The sequence below is a fragment of the Chaetodon auriga genome, chromosome 1, assembly GCF_051107435.1.
Source record: "Chaetodon auriga isolate fChaAug3 chromosome 1, fChaAug3.hap1, whole genome shotgun sequence".
NCBI lineage: Eukaryota > Metazoa > Chordata > Actinopteri > Chaetodontiformes > Chaetodontidae > Chaetodon > Chaetodon auriga.
Window position 1 is genome coordinate 19,764,881 of NC_135074.1, and position 12,152 is coordinate 19,777,032.

The 12,152-nt window shown below is 42.7% G+C and overlaps 1 protein-coding gene across 5 annotated transcripts in view; it reads left to right on the plus strand.

Annotated features, from left to right (window-relative positions):
- dennd5a (DENN/MADD domain containing 5A) overlaps positions 1-11,404 on the plus strand; it is a 32,228-nt gene extending 20,824 nt beyond the window's left edge. For 4 of the 5 annotated variants that reach the window (XM_076728645.1, XM_076728662.1, XM_076728654.1 and 1 more), the window contains 15 exons: positions 269-419; positions 561-654; positions 1,770-1,901; positions 2,066-2,218; positions 2,311-2,398; positions 2,491-2,578; positions 5,084-5,212; positions 6,077-6,198; positions 6,293-6,438; positions 6,733-6,851; positions 6,945-7,126; positions 7,677-7,759; positions 8,668-8,791; positions 8,997-9,165; positions 9,865-11,404. In XM_076728645.1, the coding sequence (XP_076584760.1) occupies positions 269-419; positions 561-654; positions 1,770-1,901; positions 2,066-2,218; positions 2,311-2,398; positions 2,491-2,578; positions 5,084-5,212; positions 6,077-6,198; positions 6,293-6,438; positions 6,733-6,851; positions 6,945-7,126; positions 7,677-7,759; positions 8,668-8,791; positions 8,997-9,165; positions 9,865-10,048 (1,964 nt within the window). In that variant the 3' untranslated portion in view covers positions 10,049-11,404. Of the gene's footprint in view, positions 1-268; positions 420-560; positions 655-872; positions 978-1,769; positions 1,902-2,065; positions 2,219-2,310; positions 2,399-2,490; positions 2,579-5,083; positions 5,213-6,076; positions 6,199-6,292; positions 6,439-6,732; positions 6,852-6,944; positions 7,127-7,676; positions 7,760-8,667; positions 8,792-8,996; positions 9,166-9,864 lie in introns of all 5 variants that reach the window. The other variant, XM_076728679.1, reaches the window with a different exon arrangement.
- Positions 11,405-12,152: the final 748 nt, after the last annotated feature.

The following is a 12,152-nucleotide window of genomic DNA, read 5'->3' on the forward strand; positions in this document are numbered from 1 at the left end:
GATTTTTTTCTCATAATCATCCTTAAAATTCTTCCTGTACCAATCCTTAATGACTCACTGTTGAAACAGAGGCCTTGGATGAACTGTAGTTGTTGATATTTAGATTTTGGCCAAACCCGGACACACATTGTTGTGCCAAGGACACTTAATCACTCTCATCTTGACAATGAGAGCACTACAACTTGGGCAAATTAGCAAGACAAAAATGATGAATGTATCCTGTAATCTCACCGCCGACCTCCGCACCGCTCCCACGTCTCCTCCTCAGAGAAAGCCATTGAGATGAGAGTCGCGAAGATTGACCACACCGCCCTGCACCCCCACCTGCTGGACATGAAGATCGGTCAGGGACGCTACGAGCAGGGCTTCTTCCCCCGACTGCAGTCTGACGTGCTCTCCACTGGGCCCACCAGCAACAAGTAAACATCTCTCATTGTTGTCAAAACCTTTGTGTAATTTAGATTTATTTGAATTAAACCCTCGGCGTCTGTGTCCGCTCTGAGCTTGGCGGCTGTTTCACGATGTGCAGTTGATCGAAGCTGACTTGTTCTGCGTTACAGGTGGACCAAGAGGAGCGCTCCTGCCCAGTGGAGGAGGAGGGATCGACAGAAGCAGCACGCTGAGCACCTTTATTTAGACAACGACCAGAGAGAGGTGAGGGGTCGCTGCAGTCTCATATGCACACAGATCGACTGCCTGAGCTTTGATGTCTCGGTTCATTTTGCATGACCTGTTCTGTTTGCTTTCTTGTGACTTCACTCTAACCATCTTGTCTGCTGCCCTGCCCCCCTCCCTCCCCCTCACACTGCCGGTCACTTGTCTCTTTTTTGTCTTTCTCCGCCTCTCTCTTACTCATGCCCACACACTCTCAGCATGTAGAGTGTTTGTTTCCGGAGCTGCAGCTCCTGCTGTTTCTTGACTACTACTGGCTCTCGCAGTCCTTCAAGCCCTGTCTAAAGTCGGTGACTGTGGACGTGGTATGTGCTGCTAGTTTGTGAGGCTTTAAGTCTTAACACTGACCTTTCCACCCATGTGGTCTTTTCCTCCGACTACTTCCTCCACCTCTCAGCAGCTGACCTTTATCTGCTAATCCACGTCACTTTCTAGGACACGTCATGTTAGAACTTAAAAACATCAATTGATGCCAACAAAACTAAAAAACTTGTGTATGGGTACCAGGACGTTGTATGGATTGCCTTTACACCTGCCTAAGATCTGAATACAGTGCGAGCCAGGCTACGTCCTGATGTGGTCAGACAGAATCACATTCCAGCCACAACACATTTACATCCTACGTTAACATGCCTTTTTCCTTATCTGGAGGACGTGTCTGGATACAGATTGCATTTAACAGACATAAATGAGGTCTTAGTGTCAACTCTCTTCATATTTGTCCTTCTAAGACCAAATATTTCAGCTCATCTTTTTTGGTGAATTTAAATTTAATGCACATGAGCTCAACATTCAATATCTGGACGCTGAAGTCAGGAGGTTTCCAGCACAGTACAGTAATCGCAGAGAGGTTTGTTTTGTAGACTTCTGGTGTCTCTGAAGTCCAAGTAGTGAATAGGGCAGGCAGATAAAAGGTACAGCCCCCAGTGCTTGTCATTGTAGACCAGACTGATTGAACTCCTTTAGTTATTCAAGTGTTCCTTGTTCCTCTGTTGTAACCTTCAGCTGTGACATGAGCCCATCAGTGAGCTGACTGTTCCTCTGTGTCCTGTAGCAGTTTGCTGACCGCTGACTCAATTCTTTCTGTCTTTTATTAGAAGTACATCCAGGAGGCCAGGAACCTGGGCACGACCATCAGACAGCCCAAACTGTCCAACCTGTCGCCCTCTGTCATCGCTCAGACTAACTGGAAATTTGTTGAAGGATTGCTGAAGGAGTGCCGGAACAAGGTTTGTGTATCACTGCTGTAGCCATGCTGAGTTTTGCTCTCTGTTACACATGTCTAAAGTGTACAAACCAGAGTAAAAATCCATTATTAGTTTGATTACTTTGTCACCAAAACGTTGAGTATTAACTGCACGTGGTTTTATTCTGTCTGCTTCATTCTCTGCAGACCAAGCGTATGCTGGTGGAGAAGATGGGTCGGGAGGCCGTGGAGCTGGGTCACGGAGAAGTCAGCATCACCGGCGTTGAGGAGAACACTCTGATTGCGAGTCTCTGTGACCTGCTGGAGAGGATCTGGAGCCATGGGCTGCAGGTTAAACAGGTGAGGAACAACAAAATCAACACAGTCGTCGTTTCTCATGGTCGATCCACCTCAGCACAAATAATGGTACAAGTACATGTTTTCTCTTTCAGGGTAAATCTGCATTGTGGTCCCACCTGCTGCACTATCAGGAGAGCAAAGAGAAGAAAAATGCAACACCAGGCAGTTTGGGACCTCCAGGTAGAGATTAGCTCACCTGAAGAACATCATGAGTTCATAAGTTAGTGGCACTTTCTTAGAATGCTTAATGTCTTTTTTTTTTCTTGCACCAGGTTTCATTCACGACACAGAGAGACGCAAATCTGACGGTGGTGGATCAGCCATGGCCCCTCTGAAAGTGTCCCTGATCCAGGACATGAGGTGAGGAGGGCTGGAGGTTAATTACATGTGAGCTCAGTAAAGGAGTGAAGGATGAAAGCTGGGTTACAAATGAATTAGCTGCTGCTCACCGTCAGTGGTTGGACTAAGCCTGCCCCCTTGTGGTGGACTGTCAAATAGTTTCCTATATGGAGCTTTCGACGTTCTCATGGATCGTCTCAGTGGGGTTGATTTGCCTTCAGGGATCCTCAAAGGATTTTCAGGGCGTCAAAATTAATACTAATTTAAAAATCCAAATTAAATCATTTATGAAACTGTTTTTATCCTTTCATTCTTATTCTAGTGTCTCCGCACGCACAGGAGGACAGTCAACACTCAGTTTTCCCCTTAAACAAAATGCGCTTACATTCAGGCTTTGTGTTTTTGCAGAAGTAAATCACTGCTATATGTGTTATGAGCTCAGTTTTATTAAATAATCGTTTAATAATAATAATAATAATGTTTATGTGTAACGCACTCAATCAAAATCAGCCATTACAAAATACTTTACAAAGGGTGAGTATGAAGCAATAAAATGAGACCAGACAGTAAGAACAGAGGACAGGATAACATACCAAAATAACATCACCTACATATACAGTACATACACATGCACATACACGCGACCTCACACACATGCACATTTTTGCTGGTTAAAATACCATTACGAGAATTTTTACAATAAAATCGAGTGTGTGAGTGACTCGTTCCAGTCGTCTCAGCAAAGCTCTGTCCTCTTTTTATCATATATTTTTGCCTTTATTACATAATAGAAGGTGAGATTTGGAAATGAAGGGAAAGAGACAGGGGCTGACGTCCCCGCTCAGACATGGACTGGGAACACTGGAGTTGTCGTGACCACCATCCCAGGCCCGTAGGCCAACCTGGTGCCCCAGTTTGCTCAGACTGTGTTATTATAGCATATTTATATGAAACACTAAGCCTTTCAATGACCTGCGGCACACGTGCATGCTGAAACACCGGTGTGTGTTTGCGTGTGTGTGTGATGACAGCCATCGCGGTTGTCATGTTAGGTCTTCTGTACCCAGACAGAGTTGAGGAGTTGGGGTTTGTGTTGCAGGAAGCAGGCGCAGAGAGAGTCTGTGTAAGAGCATGTTACTTCCAGCCTAATTACCAGACCCCCCACTGGTCTGACTGGGAGGAGAAGAGGGGTCAACTCAGGGCACTCAGACGCAAGCATCAGCCTCCCTTATGAGTTTTAATAATTCACAATGTTCTCTTAACAGGCGGGAAATATTTTTACTAATCTCTCACATATCTAAGCGTATTAGAGATGGCGGAAAAGCCTCTCAACCGTCTTACCCTGTGTTGTCGAGGTTAGAGGTAACAGTAACAGTGCAGATAGTAGATGCTGTCCTCTGTTGCCATGGAGATGGCGAGCAGAGAAAAGTGGGTTAGTTGGTGCGAAGAGGGTGGAGACAGGGAGGGGGATGGAAGGTAGAGGAGGAGACGCGAGGAGCTTTTAGCAGACGAGCTGATGGCACAGGTGGAGTGGAAGGGAATGTGTCTGGACGTCAGAGGCATGATAGCGGCTCCGACATGGGAGCGCGTCTGTGGGTAAAAATGGCGCTGCAGAGGCAGACTGAGCTGTTTCTCTGACTCAGGGCGGGTCATGTTGGCCAGAGTCAGACGCGTGATATAATATTCATACTGTATATCTACAAGCCAGAGTTTTTGAGTAACATTTGTTGGGCCGGGATGATCTGTTGATTAGTTGAGTGGAAGTCATTTGGCATTTATCAGGCAAAAATGTCAAATACTCAGCGCCTGCAGCTTTTCAGATGTGAGGATTTGCTGCTTTTTTCTGTTTTACTTAAATTTAAATTGCATTTTTGGGGTTCTTCTGACGGGCCTTTTTCTGTATTAAATTATCAATTTTATAGACTTAACAATTTATTTATTCATCAAAATAAACATCAAAATAAATAACAAATTATATACTTATATACTTAATAATGAAACTAATGGTTAACAGCAGCCCTGAACATTTGCTTGTCATCAGTCTACATAACAGGTCTTTGTATTACAATGTATAAATGTAGTCCCGTCATCATGGTGGCTTCACTTAGAGACAACATGAAAGACAGAGTTTTTCGGAACTGACCTGAATAGGAAAGTACTTTGATCTGATGCATTTTGTCGATAACAAGTTCTGAATATTTAAATTAGCCATTCGTGTTGTTGTCGTGATGTGAACTACGAAGCTGCATGAATATGTGCATCAGCTGCAGTCAGCATTATCAGGCACGACTCTTAATTGTTTGGAAACAAATAAGATGTTTATTGGCTCAGTGTTTGCATTATTAAAAGTGTTGTGGTGGAACAGACAGATACTGGATACAGGATGCCTCTCTTTTGGCTTTGGCTCAATCCTTTAATGTTCACATGATGAAACCGGGGGAAAATGTTGTCCTGATCTTTGCTTTTGTGCTGTTGTTTGAGCTCCAGACCTCCTCTGAACCTCTCAATCTGTCCTTTTATTTGCAGACACATTCAGAACATCAGTGAGATCAAGACAGATGTAGGTAAGGCCAGAGCCTGGGTCCGCCTCTCGATGGAGAAGAAGCTGCTGTCCAGACACCTGAAGCAGCTGCTGTCAGACCACGAGTTAACAAAGTGAGCAAAATGACCCCAAAGTCAGACTCTGCTGTCGGTTACAGTTTCAGCATTAATTAAAACTCCATGAGTATCTTCTGCCCACCTCATGTATCTTCTTCTCCTGACCTTCTTTCTGTTTTTGTGGAGGAATGTCTGCCTGAAATTAAGATGACGTGTGATCCACACATTTATAATACATTAACTCCTTTGAAATCGCAGAGCATCATACTTCAGTCCACGGCTGCATAAATGATTCACAGCCTGCTTCATAATTGATATCTGAGCGGTGAATTGGGTCAGGGGGATTTCTGTCTGCCTTTTGTGACCTCATGTTATCATTTGTTCTACTTTACACCGACGTTCAAAAGTTTGGGCCCAAAGAAAAACGGCTTCCCAACATTTTTAGGGCCCAGTTGCACCATTGTGCTCCAGTAATGATCTAGAGTCACTTTGGCTTTTCTTGACTAGAAAACAAATTCAACACTGAAGGTTATTTGAGGGGAAAATGGTTCCAACAGGACCCATGCAACACTGAGGGGATATAAATTGAAGTTTTAATCATTTAATTATTCTCCTTTTGTTGCCTGAATTATGTTTTTGTCTCTGTTAAAATGGTCATTATTGAAGGAAAGAAGAACAACATCAGTGTAAGAGGTGACTCCAGACTTTTAAACCATAATATATAACAAACAATTCTTATTTGTCATCCATTTGCCTTGACATTGATTGATCATCTGCTGCGCTGCTGACACTGTTGAGGAATGTTTATCTGCCGAGCAACTTCATTATTTTGAAGAATAACTGAAATCATTTCACTTTGTTGGTCTCAGCGTTGATGTTGGTTTTTACACTCTTCTCGAACAATCTTTCTCGTCCTTTCAGAAAACTGTACAAGCGGTACGCCTTCCTGCGCTGCGATGACGAGAAGGAGCAGTTCCTCTACCACCTCCTGTCCTTCAACGCTGTGGATTACTTCTGCTTCACCAACGTCTTCACAACCATCAGTGAGTCCCATTCTGATGCCACACAGCCCAGAAACACCGTCAGTAAACTCAGTGGATTCCTTTGTATGATGGTTCTCTCCTCTCTGTCTCCCAGTGATCCCATATCATGTGGTGGTTGTTCCCAGTAAGAAGCTGGGAGGCTCCATGTTCACGGCCAACCCTTGGGTGTGTGTTTCTGGTGAGCTGGCAGAGACCGGAGTCCTGCAGGTCCCCAGAAATACTCTGGAGATCACTTTTGAGGTTGGTGTGAACCCTTCGACAAAGCATAACTCCTCTTTATGACAAATTGAGTCTTTATTTCATTGTTTTTTGAGTGGTTGTTTGCTTAAAACCTGCGTGATCTTCTGTCCGTGTTCCATTTCCTCTTGGACTTCTTTACAGTCATCACTTTATAGATACAAATGATGAGCAGAACTATCAAAATAAGACCAGGTGGTGATAAAGCAGAACTAACTCAATGAGCTACTATCTGTTTTGAGTTTCATTTTCTTTTTGGGGGTGCTTGACGTCACCGTGCTTCTCTCCATCCCTCAGTGCCAGAACCTGGGCAAACTGACCACAGTGCAGATGGGTCACGACAACACAGGGCTCTACGCAAAGTGGCTGGTGGAGTGCGTCATGGTCCGCAACGAGATCACAGGGCACACTTACAAGTGAGCATGTCCTCTGAGGGAAATCCACACACTGCCATGTTGTTTTGACCACAGGGTTCTCAAAAAAGTCAACAAAATGCGTTTGCTGCGCAGGTTTCCCTGCGGCCGGTGGTTGGGGAAGGGCGTGGATGACGGCAGTCTGGAGAGGATCCTGGTGGGAGAGCTGATGACCCCCAGCACAGAGAACGACGAAAGGATGTGCCGCACGCCCCCGATGCAGCAGTCCCCAGGGATGATGAGGAGGTTTGTCACCATCTCACCGAACAGCAAACCAAGTAAGTTACTGCAAAGACACGAGTCAAAAATATTTTATCATTTTATGATATGCTAGCTGAGGGGAAACATGTCTCTTCAAATTGAGATTCACCGTCATCTAATACCCCTTTTTACACCAACATGAACACGTAAATATGAAAACAGGGAACAGTAGAAAGCAGCATAGAGGCCAGTGATGATGTTACTGTGGTTCCTTTTTTATGTTTTAACTTCAGTCTCTCTTCAACCTCAGGACCGATCGAACAATGTTTGAACATTTTGAGTTTCCTGACCACTGTGCTGGAAAAGGGCTGAAAATTAGCCTCTGAATGCCAATTGTACAATTTAATTGATGTTAGTGGGTGATAATGGATTTTCTTGTCCAGGGTGAAGGGGGTTATAGAACCACTTTTTTTAGTCTTGTTTTTAATACCTTCACTGCGAAAAACTCAAACGCATGAATGAGAAAACACAATGGGAAATAGATGAAACCTAGATGAGGATTTGTCCTCCCCGCGTGTGCTTGTATTGACTTACAGCAACTTTGTTTGCCTTTTTCCTCTCGTCCAGAGTTAAACACAGGTCAGATCCAGGAGGGAGTGGGAGAGGCCATCAATGGGATTGTGAAGCACTTCCACAAGCCGGAGAAGGAGGTGAGAGACGGCGGTCTAGACAGGCCCCAACATGTAGTTCTATTATTCATCACCAATGAAGAACAGCAGCTTTCTGCTCTGGTGGTCCCCAAACCCCTCAGTAACTGTGGGCTGTGTGGTGTCGTTCGCATTGTTAAAACATATTAAAGGAGAGTCCTTGCTGATTGTTCTTGATCATTTTTGCCGTCCCAGAATGATGCCTGTTATTTTCTGCACTAATAAAAACCACCAGCGTTTTTAATTATTGCTTATTGAGGCACATGGGGTGATGTTTGCAACTCAAAGCCTGTTGAAGATTTGTAAAGTGCATTGTCACTTATCTGTTGATTACAGGTTGTAAGAGTCATTCTTTGTGTAGTCAAAGTACAAAGGGTTTTTTCCAGGGAAATCCCCTCCACCTCTGCTCCACCTCTTTACAGTAGTGACAGAACAATGTAGGGAGGCTGCTAACAACCAAAAGTGACCTTAAAATCAAAATGCACGTTGTATTCGGCTGTGTTTGGTCGTGTCTGTCACTATGTAAATCTCTCTCACACTTTTACTATCACTACATGCTGATATGACGGCTGATCTCATAAATGAATAGAACACTCAGTAAACATAATAACTGCTGTTATCTCTTCTCATAATCATTGATTACTTGGAAGTTGTTTTAAAATACATCAGGACCTGTGAGAGATGGCCGGTGTCCAGTTGATTCTGCACAGAGTCCCAAACACCTTTGAACATTAGCTCCCTTTTCCCAAGATACTGAGAAGTAAAGTTCTTATTTTAATGGGGTAACTGGATCAGAGAAGCTGTTCAGGACTGTATCTAGAAAGAGCTCCATTTAGTTGTCTTTTGTGAGAGACAGCAACCTGATAATCGGAAACAAACTATCTGCTTTTTCCTGTTTTCGCTCTGTGCAGAGAGGCAGCCTGACCCTTCTCCTCTGTGGGGAGTATGGACTCGTCTGGGCTCTGGAGCAAGTTTTCCAGCACGGTTTCAAATCACCCCGACTCTTTAAGAATGTCTTCATCTGGGACTTCTTGGGTAAAGACTTCATAGCATTACTCCTCTTTCTGCACAAAGAACAGCAGCTGCAGTCAGCTTAAATAAAAACTTTTTACTCCAAACAGTACAAATGTTGTATCACCGTTCAACCCTGGTGGGGGTCAAATTCTCCTTCAAATAGATCTACATTTTACTGTGTAATCACTTATTAACTGATTAGATTTTGTTTTCTTTGCTTTAACAGAAAAGTCACAAGTGTACTTTGAAAGTGCGGAGCAGCGGCAGGTGACTCCAGATGAAAACTGGCAGACCAGAGTGCGCCACTTCTGCCGCTTCATGCGCGCCATCAACAACACGTCCAGAAACATCGGCAAGGACGGGAAGTTCCAGATGCTCGTCTGTCTGGGTGCAAGGTAGGCTGACAGCGCTCGCTAACCTCCCACACATGTCAACCATGGTAGTTTCTGTACCTACATCATAACCCTTTGATGCACACACATAAATCAAGCTCAAGCCCCCGCAGTAGAAATCAATCCTTCCTGCTGAAATGTCTTCGGTTAAGACACTGAATTCCTAACAGCGGTGGATGCGCTGCTCTGTATCTGACCCTGCATCAAGTGAAAATGATCTCTCCTTTGAGGATTCTTGAAGTGTAAGATGTTTATTCCTTCAGTTCTTCCTCCCTGCCAAAGAGTCTATGTGCTGTGCATTGAAGTGCATAGCGATGCAGTGATTTGTATGTTAATATTCAACTGTGTTTTTAACCTCTTCTATTTATGACTCCTTTATGCAAATTATAGTACTGCAACTATTAATTTACCAATTTTTTGGACAATAGAAAATTCTTTGCCCACAATGTTGATAGTACATTAATTGCTTATGTCATTAATTAAGGAAAAAATACCAGAATTTCATTTGTTCCTGCTTCTCAAATCTAAGGACTTGCTGCTTTTCTCTGTTTCATATCATTGTCAATTGGATATCTTTGTGTTTTTGACTCTTGGTCAGACAAAAGAAGGTATATGAAGACATCACCGTGGGATCTGTGTCACTTTAATAAAATAAGAGATAAGACTTTACTGATCAGTGGCGTTTGTGTCTTCTTCTCTCAGGGACCATTTGCTGCATCACTGGATCGCCCTGCTTGCAGACTGTCCAATCACTGCTCAGATGTACGAGGACACTGCACTGATTAAGGACCGCTCATTGGTCAACTCTCTGATCAGAGTACTACAGACTCTGCAGGAGTTCAACATCACCCTGGAGGCTTCGCTCGTCAAAGGTGTTGGTATCTAAACTGGACCAACTTCCCACCAGTTGTACCTGACCAGGAACATCACTGGGGACCACTAAAAAGATTAACTGAACCTTTTATATGCAGGAACTGACTTGAACAAAGGACATTTTCTGGCTTATATTAAAGCTACTGTTACATTTGCCATATATTAAGTGCAATGAGCCTTTCAAGATATGTTGTTATTTTTATCCTCAATGATGTTGCCATTAGATGTTAAAAATATGTTTTCTATTATAAACCATGATTTTCACATTATTGACCTACTTGTGCTATAATGTTTTATTGAAAGCTAAATATTTTCATTGTTATCATGAACTGCTGACAATGGCTATATTTAAGGGAAAGTGAGGATCAAAACTGTTAATATATTTTCGAGAAAAACAGTATTATTTTGTTAAATCGGTCAAGTTGCTTGCTCTGTTGTCAACTCAGATTCCAATGTCATTACACAGAGATTAAAGCAAATGATGTAGAAGTATGCTTTATAAGTATGTGTATGACAGGGGGTTTGTAGTGTGGAAGGTGATTCACTTACATAGTAATAAAAAAGGCTGTTACATTTGGCCCATTCTCTGAGAAATGTATTAGTATGCAGATCTTTTACCTGGAATATCTTCAGCAGAGAAAATGGTCCGTTTTTTGCATGATAACAAGACTGTGTGGCTCAAGCCTGTATCCAGTGATGGACAGTATATTCAGCTGGATAAAGGAAAATACCCCAAGTCTTTGGTTTGTGTTGCAGACACAAGTGCTCCAAGAGATGCTTGACCCGTCTTTCTGTGCAAAGTGGATCACAATGACAGCCTTCATGTAAATACCTCCAGCCAGCCCTTTCCCCAACCATCATCCCAGCTCTTACACTACATCTGCCCTCCTCTCTGCATACAAACAATGTGATGATCTGTGTAGACTCCTTGTGATAAAGGATCATCTCCTGCTTCCCATGTGAGGTGCAAATAGGCCAGCTCATCCCCCCTCCTGGTTTTGTCTTCATGGTTTCTTGCTATGCAATATCCACAAGAGAGAAAATTAAGCGCCCCACAAACTCCATGTCGGGGTGTCTTGAGGTATTACCGGACCCTTCTCTGCTACATTCATTGAACTTTACTGTGCAGAACAAGAGATTTGATATGTGAAGGACTTCTTTTCTGTGCCAACAACGTCTGGAATGACTGTGTTGTACTCGTCTGTGTACGACCCACACATGAGCATCTTGGGAGATATATATTTTTGTTTTCCAATACTGTTGTACATTTATTGACATAGCTGTGTAATGTAGTGTTTACTAAGTGAGCAACAGTGTACAGTGTAAAAAATATATTAAGAATAAAGCATCTGTAATGCATTAAACTGGATTTAATTGTATTGGAGTCAACCAGAAATTCATTGATAGGTGTACAATATCGGAATGAACTTTCTCGACTGGCAAAACGTAATTTGCTTTATAATCACTCTTTTCAGTTTTTAAAATATTTACTGGTTTTATCAGTTTTCATTGGTAGTAAACTGAATACCTTTTGCTTTTGTTCAGACAAAACAAGCAATTTGATAAGATAAACAAGGGTTTGGGGAGATAGTGATTTATTATTCTTTTGTGTTTTATAGACCAAATCATTCATTAAATCATGGCAATATATGCAGATTAATGGATAATGAAAATTGTTATGAAGCCATGAGTGTAATCCAAACTATTCTGGTCAACTTTCGCTCTACTTTGTTTTAAGTAAAAACAAAATATCCCAAAACATTTACATTGCGATGCTAAATTCCCCATCTGAAGTAATACAGCAGTGATTTAACTGTATGAGCGTTAACAAGCAGTTCATCTATAGATTTATATTTTCTGCAAATGCTCTTTCTCAGCTGAGAAAATGTCAACAAACTCTTCCCGCCATGTCAAATAGCTGTTTTTCTTTAAAGCCTTTGGCCAGGTGGTTTATGGGATTTTGAGTTTTAACAGAGGGCCGGTAACAACTGTGACAGCACAGAGATCTCCCGCTCTTTCACTACGCCTCCCATCATTCATGTCTTCTGAAGATGACGCGAGGATAGCAGTGATTGGTTGAATCCAGGTTCAAACCCAACGGCTGCACTCCTTATATG